The following is a 22,987-nucleotide window of genomic DNA, read 5'->3' as shown; positions in this document are numbered from 1 at the left end:
AATGAGACTGAATTGTGTGTCCTCACAAGGGGTCTAAAAAGACATGACTAATGACTAAGGATATACCGGCTCTATGTTCCTTAGCCCATGTGTGATGGGGAAAACCCTGAGCCTGCATTTCAACACAAACAATGCCTCCAGCCTGATGGTCTTCCTGCAGTGCTAGAAATATAATTGAATAAGAACCAGTCCCCTAAGAGTATATGGTCTAAGAGGGAAACCATGAAAACAAACCCAAAGATACCACACACTGGGCAATATCTGGTTGCTTCAACGTTTTTTTCATGTCATTTCAACCAAAATATTTAATGTGATGATGTTGAATCAACATGGAAAACTGATTGGATTTGAAAAAAGTCATCAACGTAAGGGAATTGTCTTTTTTTCACCTACCTTTTTACCTAAATCCAATGATATGGTGAATTGTTTTGTTGATTTCACGTGGAAGTCACTTTAGTTGACAACTTAACCAAATGTAAATCAAAACTAGATGTTGAACTGTGCCTAGTGGGTGGATTATGGTACATCTGCCTTGTATCCGTCAGCTTTAAATTATGCAGTTCGCTTGCAGAGCACTTATCTGGCTCTTTCCTATATCTGTTTTTCTACCTCTTCCATGACCACCCCTCTTCTCTCTCTCTCTCTCTCTCTCTCTCTCTCTGTCTCTCTCTCTCTCTCTCTATATATATATATATATATATATGGTGTGAAGCTAATCACCCCCCCCCCCCCCCTCAATCCCCCTCTTTCTTCACAGACATGGTCACATTTTTCCTCCTCTCTAGACATTCCATACACTTTCTCTGCAGCAGCTTATGCACATAGAGAGCATGTTAGAGAGAGAGAGGGGGGCGCGCAAGGGTGTCGACCAATCGCTACGGGTGGTTGCTCATGTATGAGGAGCCAGCTGCAGATATCGCAAGCAGTCCATTCAGTCTTATCTCCCCTCCCCCATTTAATCCCCATGCTTCAAGACTTTGGCAAGAGTTGGAGATGGTGGTATTGGGAGTACTATCATAATTTCAGGGTTTCTCAGTATAGTCAGTGTTTCCCCTAGATTTTTCCCTAGTCCATGGTTGGTTTTGGTTTTAATCTCAATATTATTGTGGTTCAGATAACCCTCACCCCCATTGTCAATATGCCCTGGGGAGGAGGTTGAAACATCACACATCAAACACCACCTGACTAACAATGGCACAACCATCAGGAAAGAATAAGCCTTAAAATCAATCTCCCTGATTTTAGTCAGGTCTGGAGTGGTGGCACATCAAGCACTGATGTGTTTCTCTCAAATCCTGCAGCAACGCCCAGGGATGAGATGAGAGGAAGCTTACTGCAACCACAGTATCTCCCAAATGACATACCAGGGCTCTTCTCCCACAACACAACTGCAACAAGAAGCATCCAGACCTGAGAGAATGAACTGTAGTCTGCCACCAGTCTCATTGATAAGAGGAACTTACTGCACAGGGGTGTGTAGAGACATTGATGGAGGAATGGAGGCTGCATGAAGCTTTACCACCATCAGTGGTTATTAATGGACCACATTATTCATGAATGAAACTGATAAGAAATTGAAATAGGTCAAGTAATCATTAGCCTATACCAATTAATCAGCATATGTGATGCTGTATTTTACAACAGACAGCCTGTAATATCAGTTTTATTGAAGTGATATATGCTAAACATAAAATGACGTCAGTAAAGCTTACTGTTTAGTAGGATGTATGGCATAGCATACTATTGGTATTCAAGTAATTTCACTCAGTAAAGCATTTGTTACAGCTACAAAATAAAACGCTATCTGTTCACTTGACCTCGTATTCAAAACATTTTCAAAAATGTAGATAAAACTCTGATCCATTGGGTATTTTTATACAGATAGCATCATATTGCATGCCATAGGTCTATGTAATAAAATTCGATACTTTTCTAATTCAAATACATTTTCAATTAGATTATTTGAAAACTGAAGATAAACTGAAGCCCAGCGCTCCATAAATGTTTCAACATAAGTGATGGAGATGCTGTGACTTAGAACCAGCCAGTCCTCATATGTAATGTTATTTTATTAATGCAACTGCATTTTGCAAAAAAATCTTTCATTGAAGCAACCTGAACTGCAATACGTGAAATGTAGCCTATTGCTCACAATAGATGCAGACCTTTAGAAAACCGTAGCAAGCCTACCTGAGATTTCAGCCCTCTATCGAAGGAAGATGTCAGGGAATGATGCGGACTAATTTTATACTGTACTGGAATCAACCGCAAACCGTTCATTGCGCATGCAACGACTGTCACAAGGCAATTTTTTGGTCAAGGGGTGCTTCTCAATTCCTTTAGACACCGTCGCCAGGAGCCGATCTCCACACTATGCGCCCTGAGTGAGCTCCTCTCCTCCGTGGTAAACCCTCGGTACCCTGGGAAGGAGACCCCTGCATCCAAGTAGGCTACCATTGATGCTCAAGTAGTGGTTCTTAACTGGTTATACTTTACATTTGTCTTGGTTTCTTGTTTCTAAATTGCAACTAACTATTTAATTGATTGGCTACACTAGCCCAATGAAAGTAAACACTTTCAGTTAAAACTGTCTAATAGCCTAGACTTCAACCTTATTTTCATGGATGCTCAATCAGCCTGCAGGTCGGGGTAACATATGAAGTTTTTGTTTTCCCTCCATCAAAAGGCCACATTAGTTGCATGTCTGTGTTTTATAGGCTACATCAACTGGCCCTGGTCATCTACAACATTTGTCGCTAGAGGCACATCGTTATACTATTGCCACACTTTATCCTCGATTTTTGGTCTTAAATTGATTTGTTCATGTTAAATGGACCGCCCGTCTCTAAATGCCTTTCTCCGCATCTGATTTTAAATTTTACAGTTGCGGTATAACTAGAGGATTCATTGTGTGTATATATAACGCCATCTATTGGACAGAATATTTATTACAGCTCAAAGATCAACGCTTTTGGGTCACATGGTGCATTCACACACACGCTTAACCACTAGCAGTCACCTGACTCTCCCTACTGTCAGAGCAAAAATGTCTGCGCACTTATCCTATGGAAGAGTAAATTTAAACATTTTGAGGGAAGCAGCGCGGAAGGAGCTCCGTGAGTTTTTGGACAAATGTGGAGGAAGCAAGGTAAAACGCATGGATTAAAGCGTTTAGAAATTACAAACTAATTTACCTTGTTTTAATCTGAAATTTCTGTTCAACACTAGCTAGCATGCTAAGCTATCATCCACATAAACAATGATGGGGTTGTTGTGGTACATAGTCATCCACATAGTTAGTCATGTTAGCTAGCTAGCTAAATAGATGCAGTGTATTTATGTGGCAAAAATTGTTGTTGACTGTCCATAGGCTATTGTGTGGGATGAATACCTGACTGGACCCTTTGGATTGATAGCACAATATTCATTGTTGAAGGTAAGACTGACTAAAATGTGTACTTCTGTGTGTACTGTAGACCTACAGAATAGCAACAATGAATGCTTGTGTTTGCTTAGGCTTTAGAAGGCTCACATTACAGCAAGAGCAAAATGCCAAACTGGTTGTTGACAGATCTAAGTTTTCTTTATTTTTTCTAGGAACATGAGGTGGAGAAGATGTTCACCCTCAAAGGGGGGCGTCTCCCTGCTGCTGACGTGAAAAATATCATCTTCTTTGTCCGTCCCAGGCTTGAACTGATGGATATTATAGCTGAAAATGTAATCAGGTCAGTATCCCACTGTCTCACTGGCACTAAACACTTTTATTGATTTTGGAGTAATGCTGCAGCCAGTATTGCATATGGGTGGATGTGGATGTTGTTTTTTTACCCTCATATAGCGTATCTCTTGTGTTCAATGTGTGTTCCTGTAGTGAGGATAAGATGCATTCCCCACGTGATTTCCACATCTTGTTTGTGCCACGGCGGAGCATGCTCTGTGAGCAGCGGCTGAAAGAGCAGGGGGTCCTGGGCTCGTTCATCAACATAGATGAGTACATCCTAGACCTCATCCCCTATGATGGAGATCTGCTCTCCATGGAGTCTGAGGGGGCCTTCAGGGTAGGTTAGGACAGAGACATGCACATTAACACTACACACGTCCCAGTGTATGCATAGGCTCAGGTACAAAGCTATCTTTTGTATTAATGTGCCCTGCCCGGCTCCTTTAGGAGTGCAATCTGGAAAGTGACCAGACAAGTCTGTACCACACCGCCAAGGGCCTTATGACTCTCCAGGCTCTGTATGGGACCATCCCGCAGATATTTGGGAAAGGGGAGTGTGCACGGGTGAGTATTGGAAAATACTTAATTTGCAGTTTAAATGTCCACATTTTGTTTTAAAACAGACTCTTTGATAAATGCATTGTGTTGGAAATGAAACTCTCATGTCTTTTCCCTGTGAAGCATGTAGCTAACATGATGCTTAGGATGAAAAGGGAGTTTGCTGGCAGCCAGAATCAGATCCTACCTGTGTTTGACTCACTGCTGCTGCTGGACCGCAACGTAGACCTGCTCACCCCTTTGGCCACACAGCTCACCTATGAGGGCCTCATTGACGAAGTCTATGGAATCACCAACGGTGAGGATGGGCCTCTGTTAATGCATGAAAAAACAATGCAAGCTAAATACAGACATAATCAATTCAAATTGCCATTTTAGTCATTTAGCAGACGCTCTTATCCAGAGCGACTTACAATTAGTGAGTGCATACATTTTTATACGGGCCAGTATGACATATAGATTCAAATACAGACATCTTGAGGGGTTTCTGTCGATTTGTGTATGTGGTTTGTGACCTTTGTGTGCTTTGTCTGCATGTGTATCTATTCTGTGTGCATGTGTCTGCAAACAGGTTATGTGAAGTTGCCTCCTGAGAAGTTTTCTGCCCAAAAGAAGCAGGGTGAGGCGGGTAAAGACCTGCCCACAGAGCCCAAGAAGATGCAGCTCAACTCAGCAGAGGAGCTGTATGCTGAGATACGGGACAAAAACTTCAATGGTGTAGGGGCTGCACTGAGCAAGAAGGCCAAGATCATCTCCGCTGCCTTTGAGGTTGGTCTCATCCCAACACACACACACACAGGCAGACAGACTGGTAAAAACTATCTCAGATAAGTCCTAATGTCAGACCACATAAGCTAGAGTTGTCATCGACCTGAAAATGTTAGCCAAGCCCTGTGAGCTGAAGCCCGAGCCCCGGCCCAACATCACAGACATTTTATGAATCAGAAAAAAAGCCAGAGTAAAAAAAAAAAAAAAGATATTGATTTAAACTGATGTTGAGAACAATGCGGCGGAGGCAGGCGGCAGCGGAGTGAGGAGACAAGGAAACAGTCCTTGTCTTAGAAAGGCGAGGGGTTTCTTTCTTGGAACATATGGGAATTGGCTCCAATTTCATTCATATGATTAAAATACTATATGCCAATCCCTCAGCCATAGTTATAACAGGCAATATCTGCTCTGCGCTGTTCAGAATCACTAGAAGCAGCAGACAAGGCGATCCAATTTCACCTCTGCCTTTCTTATTATCCATGGAACCTCTGGCCCAGGCAATTCGTCAATCGAAGGAAATAACACGCATTTCTCTCAAATCTACTGATCACTTCATCTCATTATACGCAGACGATATTTTACTATAGACAATGTATCTCAATCGCGTCGAAACGCATTGAAGATCATAGATAAATTCAGCTTAATCTCAAGTTATAAAATGTATGTAACCAAATCAGCCCTACTGCCTCTGAAGACCCCGATGGAGGAATCCATCTCTACTTATGGAATCCAATCGTTTCCCATTATACATATTTGGGAGTAGATATATTTCCTTCTTTAAATGAAACCATTGCCAGAAACTTTAACAGAGCGCTCAAATCAATTCAATCCGACCTCCGTAGATGGAATAATATCTCTGTTGCTTTAACCAGCAGAATATCTATTGTCAAAATGAATATATTGCCACGGCTGAATTTCTGTAGTTCAATGCTTCCCATGGCTCCCCCTTTTGGCTATTGGGATAAAATTCATAGTGCGGTTTCAAAATGTATATGACAAGGTAAACGATCCCGGATAAAATGTACAAATCTACAAAGAGGGAAAGATGTAGGGAGGGGGAGAGATTTAGAGAGCGCAGTAGTAGAATCCAAGGTGCGCTAGTAGTCGAACAGGCACGCAAGGTCTTTTTTTTCCTTCTTTATTTACAGCGTGGCAAGTCCAAACCCCGTCCAGCCCAAATAAATTCTGAGAAATTCTGGCCCAGCCCAAGCCCATCGGGTACTGTTGGGCTCATCGGGTTCGGGCTGAAAATGACAACTATATCTTAAGCTCATTTAAGTCGCTCTGGACAAGAGCGTCTGCTAAATTACTCTTAATGTAAATGTAATTACATTAGCTACCGATTTCTCTAATCATATTAATTTGTGTTCTTATTCATCACCTTCGATGTGCCAGGTAGACCTTTCAGAAGGTGGATTTCCAATGGTAAAAAGTAAAGCCAGCTGACAATTAGTATTATCGACATTAGTATTATCGACGAAGACCGTAAACAAAATGTTTATGATACAAGTGTCAGATAAGAGCAACAAAAAAAGCAGTTTTCTACTGTGTTTAGGTTATGTGTAATCTCCCTACAGGCTTGCACTTTTGTCAGCAAGATACTTTTTGGCATCATAACTGTCACTGGATGCTTTGCATGTGATAATTAGGCTGACGTCTCACACCGGTGGCTATTTCAGTTGATGTACTCTTACATTTCTGTCCTGCCCAAACCTGTTCCTAATCAAAGTTTATTTTCTCTAGTTTGATGAATGATGACTGTATCAGTGAGAGCATCAGCTGTTCTCCAGCCAACAAACCATTTCTTACTACTGTTATGCCTACATGGCAGCAGCCATACTGTATGTTTAATCTGAAATCATCCCCACATATTTGCTTTGAGCTTAATGTCTGTTTATTGTGTATTTGAGAAGTAGATTTTTTGTAATTTCCTAGGGGATTTTAGTCATCTCTCAAACAGTTCTCACATTTCACAACATCCGTATGTAACACTACACAGTCCTTGTTAAAGTTTATCATACATTTTCCTTACCTCAAACCCACAGCATCCAATATCTGACTTATGGTAATGTGTGATCTAAACTGCCTACGACTGACCTGTGTAATTTCTTCCAGTGTTTAATGTTATTTAATTGAATTTGTCTTGCAGGAGCGCCATAGTGCCAAAACAGTGGGCGAGATAAAGCAGTTTGTGTCCCAGCTGCCCCACATGCAGGCAGCACGGAGCTCGCTGGCCAATCACACCTCCATAGCTGAGCTTATCAAGGACATCACCAGTGAGAAAAACAACTTTCACTTCTTCTCCTTTCATGTCCAACTACCACCTCTACATTCCTCTTCCCTCCGCTCTATCTGTCTTAATCTGTCTTTCTTCCTGATACAAGATATACCTACAGAATAATCTGATCTTGATAAAATGTAATGTGGTAGAGTATATCAGTATGTCATGTGAGTATGTGTGGCGTACAGTTTAGTTTAAGACGGCTGTTGATACTCTGTAACAGAGGTAAATGGATATTCTCTCTCTCTCTGATACAGCCTCTGAGGCCTTCTTTGAAAACCTGACAGTGGAGCAGGAGTTTATGACTGGAGTCGATACAGACAAGGTAGGTACACAATGTTTTCAGTGCTTTGTCGACATGTGGTTAGCTCCAATGGTGGAAAAAGGATCCAATTGTCATTCTTGAGTAAAAGTAAAGATACCTTAATAGAAAATGACTCAAGTAAAAGTGAAAGTCACCCAGGAAAATACTACTTGAGTAAAAGTCTAAAAGTATTTGGTTTTAAATATACTTAAGTATCAAAAGTAAATGTAATTGCTCAAATATACTTATTTATCAAAAGTAAAAGTATACATATTTTCAAATCCCTTATATTAGGCAAACCAGACAGCACAATTTTCTTGTTTTTTTAAATTTACAGATAGCCAGGGGCACACTCCAACACTCAGACATAATTTACAAACGAAACATTTGTGTTTAGTGAATCCGCCAGATCAGATGCAGTAGGGATGACCAGAGATGTTATTTTGTTAAGTGTGTGAATTGGACCATTTTCCTGTCCTGCTAAGCATTCAAAATGTAACGAGTACTTTTGGGTTTCAGGGAAAATGTATGGAGTAAAAATTTATTTAGGAATGTAGTGAAGTAAAAGTTGCCCAAAATATAAATAGTAAAGTACAGCTACCCCAAAAAACGATTTAAGTAGTGCTTTAAAGTCTTTTTTACTTAAGTACTTTACACTACTGGTTAGCTCTGATATTGGAAGCTGCTGGGGGAGCCCCACCTCCAGCTGGGGGGGCCCCACCCCCAAACTCAGTCAGGGTCTCAACTTACTGTTGAGAGTTAGAATAGTAGAATACGCAAGGTGCAATTTAGAAATGTGGTACTGCATCACCAGTTTTTCTCTTCTAATGTCAGTCACTGACAGTCACTCAATTAGACCATGTCAACAAAAAATATATACATTGTTAAGTTAGTCTAACTGGCTATTTACACCTTGTAGTAATCATGGCCGAATTACTGATCAGGCATGTGCCCAGTGGCCCTGATTTTGTTAGTCAGTCACTCTCACTAAGATATCATATGAACATGGCATAAGTCAGTTATGTTATGCTATGTTCAGTTATGCCATGTTTTAAAAACGGCAACAATTTCTCTCCGCCCCATGGCAAAATGTGTAGAATTTCAGAAAATTATATATCTCCGCCGTCAAGAGGGGGATCACTAAAATGTTTTACCAGCGAGGTGGGGGGCCCCCAAACCAATTCTCGCATAGGGTCCCCAAAAAGTTACGGCCGGCCCTGAAAGCTGCCTTAATAAACATATTTTTTTGCTTTGTCCCTGTGTGTGTGTGTGTGCGCATTTCTGGTCTTGCTAATCAACATCCCCTATTTACCATTCTCCAGGTTAACACATACATAGAGGACTGCATCGCCCAGAAGGATCCCCTAATCAAAATCCTGCGGCTGGTCTGTATGCAGTCGGTCTGCAACAATGGCCTCAAGCAGAAGATGTTGGACTACTACAAGAGGGAGATCCTGCAGGTGCATTTTTTTCTGATTACATTACAATACATCAGTGGTTTAAAACGAGTGATGGTCGTTTGAAGATGAGATGAATGCTACTGTGGCAACATGATTGACCTGTGCTGTTTTTCTCCAGACTTATGGATATGAACACATGCTTACCCTCAACAACCTGGAGAAGACAGGTCTGCTGAAGCCCCAGACAAGCACCAGGAATAACTACCCCACCATCAGGAAGACACTCAAACTCTGGATGGAGGATGCCAATGAACAGGTGAATGAATCCCATAACGCAGTCTGGATGAGGGGAGGGGTAGTAACACGAACACCTGTGTAACAACACTGTAATTATTCTAGTGACATGTTAGTAATATAGTCATTGCTTTGTAATTGCACAATAATGGAGTTGAGTTGTTTTTGTCATTAAGTTCCGTAATTTTCGGACTATAAGCCGCGCCTTTTTTCAAATTTTTCGACCCTGCGGCTTATATAATGGTGCGGCTAATCTATGGAAGACCTCCTAAATCTATGGATTTTACAGGTTACAGTCCACCAACTTTAACTCTATGGGCTCTATGACCGGTCCGTGCCCCCCACCTTTAAGCGGCGGGCTCCAGCAGGAAAAGCTGGAGGCCGGAAGAGAAAGAGTGAGACAGGTAGCACGCAAAAGTAAAAGTGGAACCGAGAGTGGAACGAGAGACAGAACGAGAGCAAGACAGACAGACATTACGAGAGCGAGACAGTTTGTCTCTTTCCCGACAATCCCCTCTGTGCACGAACCCTTACATATGGTAATTAAACATTAAAACACCTGCGGCTTATAGTCCAGTGCGGCTTATATATGTACACATCATTCAATATCATTCAATTTAGCTGCTGCGGCTTATACTCCGGTGCGCCTTATAGTGCGGAAAATACGGTAAGTTGAAAAAAATTAAAAATTAATTTGTAAAACAACGTTCCCAAAACGTACATGCATAGTTTTTCTCCGACTGTGAGAGTGGGATTTGTATGTAGTATTGACTGTAGTATTGTCTGTACTGATACCTAGCTTGTGTGTGTGTGTCATCTTCTTCCAGAACCCCAATGACATTTCCTATGTGTACAGTGGCTATGCTCCTCTTAGCATCCGTCTGACCCAGGTGTTGGCCAGGCCCGGCTGGCGCAGCATCGAGGAGGTTCTGAAGATGCTCCCTGGTCCACACTTTGAGGAGAGACAACAGCTGCCTGCTGGCCTCCATAAGAAACGTAAGGACCGCAGGAGACCAAGGCAGCCAGTTGCTCTCTTGCTCAACAAGCTGAGCTATTGAAAGGCTGAGTGAATGATCACCTGTGTGGTGATCTGCTGGCTGTAGAGAAGAGCTGGCTTTGTCCCTGCCATGTCAAATCAAATCACATTTTATTGGTCACATACACATATTTAGCAGATGTTACTGCGGGTGTAGCGGAATGCTTGTGTTCCTAGCTCCAACAGTGCAGTAGTATTCAAAAAATTCACAACAATACACAAATCTAAAAGTAAAAGAATGGAATTAAGAAATATATAAATATTAGGACGAGCAATGTCGGAGTGGCATTGACTAAATACAGTAGAATAGAATACAGTATATACATATGAGATGAGTAAAACAGTATGTAAACATTATTAACCTCTACGGGATCGGTGTCCCGTATACGGGACGGTTGAGCTAACGTGCGCTAATGTGATTAGCATGACTGTTGTAAGTAACAGCAAACTTTCCAGGATATAGACATGTCTTATATGGGCATTAAGCTTAAATTCTTGTTAATCTAACTGCACTGTCCAATTTACAGTAGCTATTACAGTGAAAAAATACCATGCTATGGTTTGAGGAGAGTGCACAACAACAAAAAACGTATCACGGCAACTGGTTTGATACATTCACCTCTGAAGGTAAATAATGTACTTACATTCAGTAATCTTGCTCTGATTTGTCATCCTAAGGGTCCCAGAGATAAAATGTAGCATAGTTTTGTTTGATAAATATTCAAATGTAGGAACTGAGTTCTACAGATTCAACCCCTGCTGTCTCTGGCTCCACATCCACCCCGCCTGGCCATCTAGATGTGTGAAAGTTAGTGTATAAGCTAATGATCCATCATGTATGACATTCCTGGGAGTGTGTAAACTTACATTTTGTATTACCATATCATTTTTGTATGTTCTCTATAGTTATGTACTTGAAAATGTATCAGTTGACCAATTCGGCACATTTGGGCAGACTTGATACAAAATAGTCCAGTATTGCAATGGTTCACTGGATCAATCTGAAAGTTTGCACACACACTGCCAAAATGTGGCCAAAATCTAAATTGTGCCTAAACTGCAATATTATATTGTGGCCTTTCTCTTGTATTTCAAAGATGATAGAACAACAACAACAAAAAACGCATGTTTTTTTGTTTGTATTTTCTTTTACCAGATCTAATGTGTTATATTATCCTACATTAATTTCACATTTCCACAAACTTCAAAGTGTTTCCTTTCAAATGGTATCAAGAATATGCATATCCTTGCTTCAGGTCCTGAGCTACAGGCAGTTAGATTTGGGTATGTCATTTTAGGCGAAAATGGAAAAAAAGGGTCCGATCCTTAAGAGATTTTTTAAAGTGACTAGTGTTCCATTATTAAAGTGACCAGTGATTCCATGTCTATGTACATAGGGCAGCAGCCTCTTAAGGTGCAGGGTTGAGTAACTGGGTGGTAGCCGGCTAGTGATGGCTATTTAACAGTCTGATGGCCTTGAGTTAGAAGCTGTTTTTCAGTCTCTCTGTCCCAGCTTTGATGCACCTGTACTGACCTCGCCTTCTGGATGATAGCGGGGGAACAGGCCGTGGCTTGGGTGGTTGATGTCCTTGATGATCTTTTTGGCCTTCCTGTGACATCGGGTGCTGTAGGTGTCCTGGATGTCAGATATCTTAGAGCAGCAGTTTATTTATTGTACACAGTGAACAAAACTGGACCTTACCATTAAGTGTGTGTCTGTTTGGGTAATTGTTTGTGTACATGTATTTGTTTATGAAAGAGGAGGGGCAAAGGCACTGTTGACCGTTCAAAGATAAGGGAGTGGAATATCCCTCTCATTTCAAGCATTATAACTGTGGGTTACTGACTCCAGGGTCAGTTTGGACATCTCACTGACATGAGGATCATTAATTTGGTGAGATGCCTTTCACACCATGCAATGTTATTAGAACTAAGTTTGGTATTAGACAGTTTACTTGTTCTTACATGTCTGCCATATCTTTGTTCTAGAAAGGTGATAATGGAAGACAATAAACAAGCCTGTTGTAGCAGGAGAATGGCAGAGTTTGTTTGAGATTTGAGAGAATAGTATGTGGGTGGGGACATGGGAGGATGGGGGTTGAATAGTAGTGTCTCTTACTTTCTTTGTGTGTTTACATGTACAATATCGGGTTTTGAGGTTATCAAAGTAACCTCACTTCAAAACAAACATTCTGCTAAATAATAATTTGGTGTGTGCTTATATTTGTCCTGTCACATGTACAAGTGTGTATTATACGCATGTGTGAAATGGAAATGTTTTTTTTTTGCATATCCCAACTCCCCCTGAGACACCCTCTGAGTGTGGTGCACCCTGTGATCTCCACCCTGTTTGACTGTTTGCTTTCCCCACCCACAGGCCAGCAGGGGGAGAACAGGACCACACTGGTGTTCTTTCTGGGAGGGGTGACATACGCGGAAATCGCTGCCCTGCGCTTCCTGTCTCAGATGGAGGATGGTGGCACAGAATACATCATTGCCACCACCAAGCTCATCAATGGTACCAGCTGGATCAAATCCCTGATGGACCGCCCTGAGGCCCAGGCCCCCTGAGCCCGCTGTCTGCCCCCCTCGGGGGAACAGATACACTGCTGGACCCAACAGTCAGTCAGAACAAAAGACCTTGCCGCTTGTTTTTAATGTCCATATTCCAGTGCCCTGCAGCTGTGTCTGATTGAGCTCTGCAACTGTCAGTGTGAGCAGAAGTCAGCTCCTCAATTTTCTATGTCTTTCTTCTGCAACTCTCACAGCTTGCTAAATGTACTTCTCCATTGTCACCTGTTGTGGTCATTGTATGGAGCCAAGAAGGTGTCATCTTACTTGGGGCATGATCATATGAAAGGTTCTAAGATCATTGTAAAAAATAATACTGTATTTACACAGAGGCTGAAATGTAGTTGTTTGTATTATTGTTTATTAGGGATTTCAACCTATATTTTCTGTGTTGTACAGTATAGGGCTTTTCTCTCTCCTTTCCATTATTTGTGTAAAAAGTATTGTAAATAAAATGTGTAATTGACAGCTTATAACTGCTTTTATAACCAGAGTTAACCTCAGGTCTCTAAAACACTGACCATTTTAACATTTATCCTTCCACTCTACAATGTGACCAAATGTCTGATGTACAGTTGGACAGTCTGACTTTGGCTGCACCTCCATTACACTATCCCTACTCCACCTTCAACATGTAGGATCAAAAATCGTTAATAAAGATGAATTAGGGTACATGCATTGTTACTTTAGAGTTGTTTATGCTGTAGAAGAAAATAAAGATGGGACAGAATGATGCAGGCAGGGAGGAGAGGAGTGGAGTGGAAAGGTTGAGAGCCCAGTCAGCCGTCAGGAGTTCAGCTCTCTCAAGGAACAATTAGCCCAATAACAGGCCTCCTGATCAGCGGATAATGGCCCTCTGCTGTGCAGGCCCATGATTTGACTGCGCAGGACGCTGATTGAATTAGGAAGCCATTTGCTCCATGTTCCGGTAGAGGATAAGTGCGGTGGGTTTGATCTCCTGGCTAGATCAATGGTTTCTCCGTGCCCTGCGCTATGGACAGCGGGATATTGTAGTCAGTGGGGGACGGGTATTGACAGGCTGACAGCAGTCTGAGATTTTTGTGAACTCACAGTCCAGGTCGAAAATAATATATATTATCTTCAAGCTAGCTAAGAGTCAGGAACTGACTGAAATATCACATGAAGATATATGTGGTATTGCATTTTCTTTTCGGTTTGGCAAATGTATGATAACACAATTGAACACATCGAAACCCGTGCACTGAGAGCATCTGCAACAAATGCAATTTCAAATAAGTTAAAAATAGGCTATACAAAGGCTTCCGATTGGGTAAGTAGCCTAACCATTTTTAGGCAGTTTATAGATATTGACAACGTTATAACGATATGTTCATTGGTTGTATCCATGTTTAGTTAGAAGCTTTCGGATTCTTGAAAAAAGCATGAACTGTATAGTTTAGTAAACAATTTTAAAATAATACAGATTATATAGGTTATCAAAGCAACAACAAAAAATACTTGAGTTGAGAAAGAAATGGGACTTTGCTGTTTTTGGTGCACCATCCGTTAAATATTTCCTTCTGAAGAAATGTGTTTAGGCTGTTGCTATATTTCGTTTTAGGGCTCTATTAATCCGTATTGCGGAAGTACAGCGTTACAGCGTGATCGAAACGTGTTCACGCGTTAGCAGAGACTGCATTCAAGGTAAACGCTGCATATGTCGGAAATTACCTTAAAATGTATATTGCGCAATGTAACGCTTCAGTGATACAGATTGAATAGAGCCCTTCGATTACTATTACATTGTTTTGACTTTTGTAGGCCTACAACTTTTCCTAGGCCTATATGGTCGAGGTTGTATCGTCTACAAGTGCAGGGAATTTGTGTTATTTGTGCACTGTCAAATTTGCACAGGTATGTGGATGATAGATGGGATATCTATAAAGGAATTACATTCCTTGAGATAATTTCAATCGACAAAGTTGCTTAATTACTTTCTGAGTGGGTGAACCAGCCACTCTTCTCCTTCTTGGTTCTCTAAAATATTTTGTATCATTACAAATAATTATTGGGGGTTTTGACAAGCTATAAGCCATTACTTTATTCTTCAAATATCATGGGGTACATTTCAGTAGTTCAAATTACCAATAAGATATACAGACTACTTCTTGTAGCCTACTTGTATGTGTCTGAAGTAAATGTATGATCATTTGCGATGAGTGAGAGTATTTGGAGCAATTTACAAATCAATTATGCATAAGGTAATGGTTTTACTAATGCAGTCTTTAGCCATAAAAATTAGTTGCTGATATACATTGAGGGGAAAAAGTATTTGATCCCCTGCTGATTTTGTACTTTTGCCCACTGACAAAGACATGATCAGTCTATAATTTTAATGGTAGGTTTATTTGGACAGAATAACAACAAAACAATCCAGAAAAACGCATGTCAAAAATGTTATAAATTGATTTGCATTTTAATGAGGGAAATAAGTATTTGACCCCGTTGCAAAACATGACTTAGTACATGGTGGCAGAACCCTTGTTGGCAATCACAGAGGTCAGACGTTTCTTGTAGTTGGCCACCAGGTTTGCACACATCTCAGGAGGGATTTTGTCCCACTCCTCTTTGCAGATCTTCTCCAAGTCATTAAGGTTTCGAGCCTGACGTTTGGCAACTCGAACCTTCAGCTCCCTCCACATATATTCTATGGGATTAAGGTCTGGAGACTGGCTAGGCCACTCCAGGACCTTAATGTGCTTCTTCTTGAGCCACTCCTTTGTTGCCTTGGCTGTGTGTTTTGGGTCATTGTCATGCTGGAATACCCATCCACGACTCATTTTCAATGCCCTGGCTGAGGGAAGGAGGTTCTAACCCAAGATTTGACAGTACATGGCCCGTCCATCGTCCCTTTGATGCGGTGAAGTTGTCCTGTCCCCTTAGCAGAAAAACACCTCCAAAGCATAATGTTTCCACCTCCATGTTTGACGGTGGGGATGGTGTTCTTGGGGTTATAGGCAGCATTCCTCCTCCTCCAAACACGGCGAGTTGAGTTGATGCCAAAGAGCTCCATTTTGGTCTCATCTGACCACAACACTTTCACCCAGTTCTCCTCTGAATCATTCAGATGTTCATTGGCAAACTTCAGATGGGCCTGTATTTGTGCTTTCTTGAGCAGGGGAACCTTGCGGGCGCTGCAGGATTTCAGTCCTTCACGGCGTAGTGCGTTACCAATTGTTTTCTTGGTGACTATGGTCCCAGCTGCCTTGAGATCATTGACAAGATCCTCCCGTGTAGTTCTGGGCTGATTCCTCACCGTTCTCATGATCATTGCAACTCCACGAGGTAAGATCTTGCATGGAGCCCCAGGCAGAGGGATATTGACAGTTCTTTTGTGTTTCTTCCATTTGCGAATAATCGCACCAACTGTTGTCACCTTCTCACCAAGCTGCTTGGCGATTGTCTTGTAGCCCATTCCAGCCTTGTGTAGGTCTACAATCTTGTCCCTGACATCCTTGGAGAGCTCTTTGGTCTTGGCCATGGTGGAGAGTTTGGAATCTGATTGATTGATTGCTTCTGTGGACAGGTGTCTTTTATACAGGTAACAAACTGCGATTAGGAGCACTCCCTTTAAAAGTGTGCTCCTAATCTCAGCTCGTTACCTGTATAAAAGACACCTGGGAGCCAGAACTTTCTGATTGAGAGGGGGTCAAATACTTATTTCCCTCATTAAAATGCAAATCAATGTATAACATTTTTGACATGTGTTTTTCTGGATTTTTTTGTTGTTATTCTGTCTCTCACTGTTCAAATAAACCTACCATTAAAATTATAGACTGATCATTTCTTTGTCAGTGGGCAAACATACAAAATCAGCAGGGGATCAAATACTTTTTCCCCTCTAATTAATTAAAATTAATTAGTAGGCTCTAATGTATACTCAATGGGGGAACAAATTAAAATCCTTGAAATCTTTTCAGGACCTTGGATTGCAGAGCAGACAGATCCTGCAAAGCACATCACTCATTTGGAGATTGAATACCTGTACGAGATGGAGCCAATGTCTATCTGCTTCTTTCGGACCTTTAAAGAACTTCTGAAATGTGTACTCTTCAGTTACACAGTGCTGTTAGGTTCTTCGCTCTTAGCAGGCTGGACAACATACTTCATGGTTGCAAATAAAAAGGGGGACTTGATGAGTTGTTCTATTAAAGTATGACTATTATAAAATCACTTGTGTAGGCCTATTGTTGTTCAAAAATAGCCAGACTGTAGGCCTACAGTGAATATGTCCAAAATGACCTATGGCTCCATCTCGTACAGGTATTCAATCTCCCAATGAGTGATGTGCTTTGCAGGATCTGTTGCCTAATAATAATAATAAAGGATATAACTGGCTTAAGCAGGTTTCAGATAGTAGCAGAAGTAGGCTATGTTGTATGATATTGTATAGAACATTTGTTCATCTGTTATTATGGTGATGGGTTTTTGTCCGCCAAGGGAAGAAAGTTCCCATCATAATGCTTTGGTCATAAGGAAGAAAGTTCAAAGTGCTTTGGTCATGTGTTCATAATAATATGCCATTTAGCAGACGCTTTTATCCAAAGCGACTTACAGTCATGTGTGCATACATTTTTACATATGGGTGATCCCAGGGATCGAACCCACCACCCTGGCGTTACAAGCGCCATTCTCTACCAATTGAGCTACAGAGGACCGGTGTAAGCGTGTTTCTTAGCCAGGTTTCTAAGAAGATGGCTTTCCCTGTGTGCAAACTCAAATTATTATGTACTCAATAAACATTTCAAATAAGAAGCACAGTGTTGGAAGTCACTTGCAAGGTGCTCTTTGAAATGAATCAGACAACAGGCCACAAATGACCTCCGCAGGCTGTCCTGATTCAAAATACTCCAATCTTATGCAAGCCTGATCTGCACCACACATTCACTAGGCTACAATTCAAAATAGATCGTTTGCCTTCTAGAAACAACCCTACAGTATATTCTGGAACATGCTGCTCCCCATTAGCTGGAATTGAGTCTATAAATTCACAATTCTAAAGTTCAGGGGAAAAGGGGAATGGAAACAATAACAAAAGCATCCCTTCATGCATCCACAGGCGTAGACTCATAACAACCCTGCCACTGTCACAACGGGTGCTTGAATCTTCTCGTTATATTTAAATGAGCTACCCGGGCACGCTATGCTGTAGTTGTGGCGGTGGTGCTGAACTTGCAATCAGACTTTTGTTTTAGTTTGCGCTGATCGTGGCGCTGTCCGTGGTGCTTTTTGAACCTCGACGCGGCTCGTTTTTCAGTCTTTATGTGGCACCATCCGCAAGTAAGACGCGTTCACTGAGGTATAAAGAACGGGGCGGCGTTCCCTAGTAGTGTTAGCTCCTCAAGTCAGTGGCTTGCGAGAGCTCGCTCTACTAGTACGCTTTTGCGTCTTTTTCACATAAATAGTTGCGAAAAACAACAGTTATGTTTACTCTCTCGGAGTTTATGGTCATTTTAGCTATGTTATCCGTCACAGTGTCAGGTTACTTTGTAAGCATAGACGCTCATGCAGAAGAATGTTTATTTGAACGAGTCAACTCTGGTACCAAGATGGGCCTCATGTTTGAGGTGGCCGAAGGAGGTTTCCTTGACATCGATGTGGAGGTAAGCCTATTGAGTTGTGAAAGTTGGCCAACATCTTTCTAAATCTGATTGCGGGAAATCAGTCCCTGCGCACTTTGCCCTGCAGCAGCTAAGTTAGCTAGGTTTGAAAAATGTGGGCCTTGCTAAATATGAGCATTTGAGTTAGCTAGCTAGTTAGCAAAGCTAACTATCAAGCCAGCCATTAAACTCGTCCAACTAGTTTGCTATCTAGCAATATGAGTTAGTGAGTGTGGCTAAAAATAATGCTAGCAGTTAGTCTTGTCTTGGCATATAATGAACTTTGCGAAGTCTACATCTTGCGGGACAGAAGACTGACAATTTATTGTTAGCTGACTGGCTAACTTGCTACATAAGCTAACTTGGGTGGGTAAATAGATAGCTATTTAACGTAGCTAGCTATGTCAGAGATATTAGAAAAGTATCTCTGGATATTATAGTGGCTAAGTATCTTTGGTAGCTAACTTTTTGCGAGTTGGCCAACTAACGTAAACCTGCCTAGCTAGCAGCATCACCTCGCAAACGTCACTGAAATTGTGCCATATATTACTAGCTAGTAGTAGGCAAGCTACGTAGCTACTATCCTGTTTCATAGTTATTATCATTTAAATAAATAACATCATGAGCAAAAGCATGACTTCATGTTAGGGCTATTGATAATTCATATATTTGTGTTGATGGTGGTTTTGTGCAGCGTGCTGTCTAAGAGCCAATTTATGCTTGATCCGAAAATGTGGTCGAATGCTCAGTATGGAGGGTGTGACGGGGCATGCAGAGGCCTAATTGAGCTCCGTGCCATGCGCGTCCCAAATTGTGTAACAATGCGGAGGGCTCCATTTGGCTGTGCATTGACATGATTGGTGGGGGGGTCCTATATAAACACAAACTCACTTCTTTGACAACTTCCTTCACAACAGCTCTGCGCTGCTCCACGAAGCGCAAGAAGTATGAATGCCCCGACTTCTGCAGAGGCCATATCGCCATAAACGCTGCATGGCCAATGCAGATGTTGGATTGACAATGTAGCACCTTTAACTCTGGTGGTGTCCAGTCAAAACATAACTAAGTTACCTGTATTCCTAACGGTAATGGGATAGTTCATCCAAATTATATATTGGTTTCCTTGCCCTGTAAGCAGTCAAGGTATGACGGCAATCCATACTTTGGTTTAGTTTCCCTGGCACTGTTTACAAATGCTATTCAAATGCTATCACCCCATTGAAGTATATGGTGCCAGTATTAGCATTTTGGGTGCATGATGTTCATGTTCAAATCATCTATAAGTGGTTTTGTTGAGCTTCACAATCAATTTGAGATACTTTCGGATGTTTGGACACGATGCACGAAAAATGCTAATATCGGTACCATGACATGAATGGGATTTGTGCTAAAATGTTAGCATTTGGAAATAAAACCAAGGCATGGATTGTTCTCATACCTTGTCCATAGACTGCTTACAAGGTTAAGGAACCCAATGTGGAATTTGGGTGAACTATCCCTTTAACAGGAGATTATCAATTACTAAGCAGGCACTTTTCATTTGCAGATCACGGGTCCAGATGGGAAGCAGATTTATAAAGGAGACAGAGAATCCAGTGGAAAGTACTCTGTGGCTGCCCATATGGATGGCACATACAAGTTCTGCTTCAGCAATAAGATGTCCACCATGACGCCCAAGATCGTCATGTTTACCATTGACATCGGAGAGGCCCCCAAGGGAGACGGCATGGAGACGGAAGGTAGGCTGGGGTTAAGGTTGACGAGGCAGCAATGGGTACACTGACTGATGTTCGGAATATAATATCACCATCAGATGTTTTTACGTTCTGGGGAACACTGTGTGCTGCTTTCATTTTCTCCTGCTGTTTTCCCTCATTTTCCTTCTGTTCCATCATTCCTCCTTTTCTCATTCTGCCTGCCCCTCTCCTCCCCTCCATCAGGTGGTGGAGACACTTGGGACGGTAGGTTAACACTATTGCGTGAGGTCAGAGAGGGTTGTTCTTCAATGCTCTTGGAGCGAATGGCCTCATTTTCTGTAGTGTTGCTTAACCTAGATACTGAATTGCTTAATAAACACAGTGAATGTAAATAGTGCAGTTTCCATAGTTTGATTAATTGCCTGGGTTGTGCTGTTTTGTGTGTTTTGCTTTATGGACACTCAATGTTGCCTAGCAATGACTTGAGACTGGTGAATGGATTTAGGAAATGTATGCCCCCCTCAGCCTCTGCCTTATGGGCAGTAAGTGAACAAATTGGGTCAACACAATTTTTTTTTTTCTTCTCAATCTTTCAAAATGATTGGTTGGTCAGTTTCAATAACAAATCTGGTATCCAATCCATGTACACGTGTGTCCAGTCAATGCAGCAGTTTGCACAGCACTATTAACTCAAACTGTGCTCTTTTCTGTTACTGTAGTTATTTTATGTAAAAGACACTAGTAAAAAGACAGACTTAAATTATTTAAATGTACCTGAAAGTATTTGTAAGGTTCATGTTAAGATTAGTTAAAAGGACAATTTTGCACAATAGGTATACCCAAGATATTGGCAGAGACATGTCACAGTTTACTGACAGTTACTGATGGTGTTTATTGTGTGATGTATAAACATTTCCTGCACAACTTTGTATTGCTTGAAAGTCCTTACATCCCTTTATACAGCATCTACAATAAACCTTGGATTTGAGTTTTACCTGATTTACTTGTATGTGCCTGTGCTTCTTGGTTTCTTTGAATGTGCAATATTTGGTGTACTGTTATTGTTCACAGCCCACCAGAACAAGCTGGAGGAGATGATTAATGAGCTAGCAGTTGCCATGACAGCAGTAAAACACGAACAGGAATACATGGAGGTCCGAGAGAGAATACACAGAGCAAGTAAGACCACTTCTGTGCTACTTCTTCAACAACATAGCAAAAATGTGCTATTTCCATAGAAAATGAATAACGTATGAACAAAACCAAACAGCATTTGTGAAGAACACCCAATTTTGACAGCTTAGTGAATGCGTTGTTCAGTGGCAGTAGTGGTTTGATGTATTGTCCTGTGTTCCCCCCCCCTCCTCCCCTCTTTCTAGTTAATGACAACACAAACAGCCGAGTGGTGCTTTGGTCCTTCTTTGAAGCTCTTGTGTTGGTAGCCATGACCCTGGGACAGATCTACTACCTGAAGAGATTTTTCGAAGTGCGGAGAGTTGTGTAAAACAAGGCTCTTTTTTTTTTTTTTTTTTTTTTTCCAACTCAAGTGATTCATCATTCACTTGAACCATTAGCCGCACCATACTTCAAAATAGGAAATCAAACAACCTCTAAAGCTTTTTCCTTGTCCAATCTCATGTCTCTGTTTTCCTCTTCACGTACTTCAGGCCATGGTACAATGTATGTTTTTCCTCTCGAGGAGAACTGTCTTTGCATTGACTCCTCAGACTTTGATATCAATAGCACTGAAGAGGGTATTATACAATTTTGATCAAGAAGAGTTTGAGTATTTATGCATTCAAACCCACTGCCCTAAAACTCCAGATGCCAGGAGGAGCTTTTGTCCTCATCTTAGAGAAGGAGTAAGTTGTGGACACATTAAATACAACACTGGGCATGGAATGATGTTAATTGTTAGACAACTGTTCAGCTTGCTCTAGATGTTTTTGAGGGAGTTTATTTTGTTGTACGACTACGTTTTTTAACACCTACCATGCCAATCAGTCACAGTATGCATATTTAATGGGAGAAAGTACAAAGTAATGGCATATAATCGTACTGTATGTATTTTAAGATTGATGTTACATTTTGGGGTAAGATGCAGTACAAGAAAAGCCTTGGTGTGAGATCTGAGCTATTGTTGCCAGTTTGAAGTAGTTGCTTGAGCATTTTTATATTGTACTAGTATTGTACTTTTATCAAATGAGGACAATTTTGTACAGATTTTATTCTAGTTTGTATTGGTAGTTATGTTCAAGGTTTGTGTAATTCTGGGTAAATCGGTGACAATGGTCATAACGGGGTGAATAACTTCTGCGATACAGAGCTCAGACAGACTTTGAGGAGTCAAGTTAACATGGTGATGAACAACTTATGACCCAAATCCTGTTCATAATAAAATGTCTCCTTCTCCTCTTGAGATTGATTGCTTTTAATTTGTAATTGACTAGTACAGTACTTTTTATATACTCTTATTTGTATTTATTATGGATCCCCATTACCTGCTGCCAAGGCATCAGCTACTCTTCCTGGGGTCCAGCAAAATTTAAGGCAGTTATACATTCATAACAGATTGCACAACATTAAGTGTGTGCCCTCAGGCCTCTACTCTACTACCACATATCTATAACACAAAATACATGTGTACATAGATGTTGTGTTTGTATGCATGTCTATGTTTGTGTTACTTCACAGTCCCCGCTGTTCCATAAGGTGTATTTTTATGTTTTTGAAATC

At 41.2% G+C, this 22,987-nt stretch overlaps 3 protein-coding genes across 6 annotated transcripts in view; 2 read left to right on the top strand and 1 right to left on the bottom strand.

Moving 5' to 3' along the window:
* The window catches only part of LOC121584861 (rabphilin-3A-like), a 36,258-nt gene extending 33,852 nt beyond the window's left edge, over positions 1-2,406 (bottom strand). For both annotated transcript variants that reach the window (XM_041901037.2, XM_041901036.2), the window contains exon 1: positions 2,191-2,406. The gene's annotated coding sequence lies outside the window, so the exon portion shown is untranslated. The remainder of the gene's footprint in view (positions 1-2,190) is intronic.
* A 600-nt stretch (positions 2,407-3,006) lies between these two features.
* LOC121584863 (vacuolar protein sorting-associated protein 33A) lies at positions 3,007-13,617 on the top strand. The gene is made up of 13 exons (XM_041901038.2): positions 3,007-3,148; positions 3,371-3,436; positions 3,598-3,725; positions 3,872-4,058; positions 4,169-4,285; positions 4,403-4,577; positions 4,851-5,047; positions 7,197-7,323; positions 7,586-7,653; positions 8,955-9,092; positions 9,211-9,348; positions 10,154-10,322; positions 12,740-13,617. The coding sequence occupies exons 1-13, from the start codon at positions 3,047-3,049 to the stop codon at positions 12,931-12,933; spliced, it is 1,806 nt and encodes a 601-aa protein (XP_041756972.1). The 5' UTR covers positions 3,007-3,046; the 3' UTR covers positions 12,934-13,617.
* Positions 13,618-13,871: 254 nt separating this feature from the next.
* On the top strand, positions 13,872-22,670 carry LOC121584864 (transmembrane emp24 domain-containing protein 2). Of its 3 annotated transcripts, none has more exons than XM_041901042.2 (5): positions 13,872-14,224; positions 20,101-20,293; positions 20,495-20,515; positions 21,323-21,430; positions 21,631-22,670. In XM_041901042.2, the coding sequence occupies exons 1-5, from the start codon at positions 14,084-14,086 to the stop codon at positions 21,753-21,755; spliced, it is 588 nt and encodes a 195-aa protein (XP_041756976.1). In that variant the 5' UTR covers positions 13,872-14,083; the 3' UTR covers positions 21,756-22,670. The 3 variants fall into 3 exon arrangements, with proteins under 3 accessions (XP_041756976.1, XP_041756973.1, XP_041756974.1); XM_041901039.2 differs by lacking the exon at positions 13,872-14,224 and adding an exon at positions 18,149-18,557; XM_041901040.2 differs by lacking the exons at positions 13,872-14,224; positions 20,495-20,515 and adding an exon at positions 18,158-18,557.
* The last annotated feature ends 317 nt before the right edge of the window (positions 22,671-22,987 follow it).

The sequence above is a fragment of the Coregonus clupeaformis genome, chromosome 16 (genome assembly GCF_020615455.1).
Source record: "Coregonus clupeaformis isolate EN_2021a chromosome 16, ASM2061545v1, whole genome shotgun sequence".
Lineage (NCBI taxonomy): Eukaryota > Metazoa > Chordata > Actinopteri > Salmoniformes > Salmonidae > Coregonus > Coregonus clupeaformis.
The sequence above is the reverse complement of the archived record's forward strand: the minus strand, read 5'-3'. Positions and strand labels throughout refer to the sequence as shown.

Bases quoted from the DNA above. Each gene is read 5' to 3' on its own strand.
- LOC121584863 (XM_041901038.2), top strand. From the start codon at position 3,047: ATGTCTGCGCACTTATCCTATGGAAGAGTAAATTTAAACATTTTGAGG. The intron at 3,437-3,597 runs GTAAGACTGACT...TATTTTTTCTAG, and splicing joins CACAATATTCATTGTTGAAG to GAACATGAGGTGGAGAAGAT. The intron at 5,048-7,196 runs GTTGGTCTCATC...TTTGTCTTGCAG, and splicing joins TCATCTCCGCTGCCTTTGAG to GAGCGCCATAGTGCCAAAAC.
- LOC121584864 (XM_041901039.2), top strand. From the start codon at position 18,378: ATGTTTACTCTCTCGGAGTTTATGGTCATTTTAGCTATGTTATCCGTC. The intron at 20,294-20,494 runs GTAGGCTGGGGT...CCCCTCCATCAG, and splicing joins AGACGGCATGGAGACGGAAG to GTGGTGGAGACACTTGGGAC. The intron at 20,516-21,322 runs GTAGGTTAACAC...TATTGTTCACAG, and splicing joins TGGTGGAGACACTTGGGACG to CCCACCAGAACAAGCTGGAG.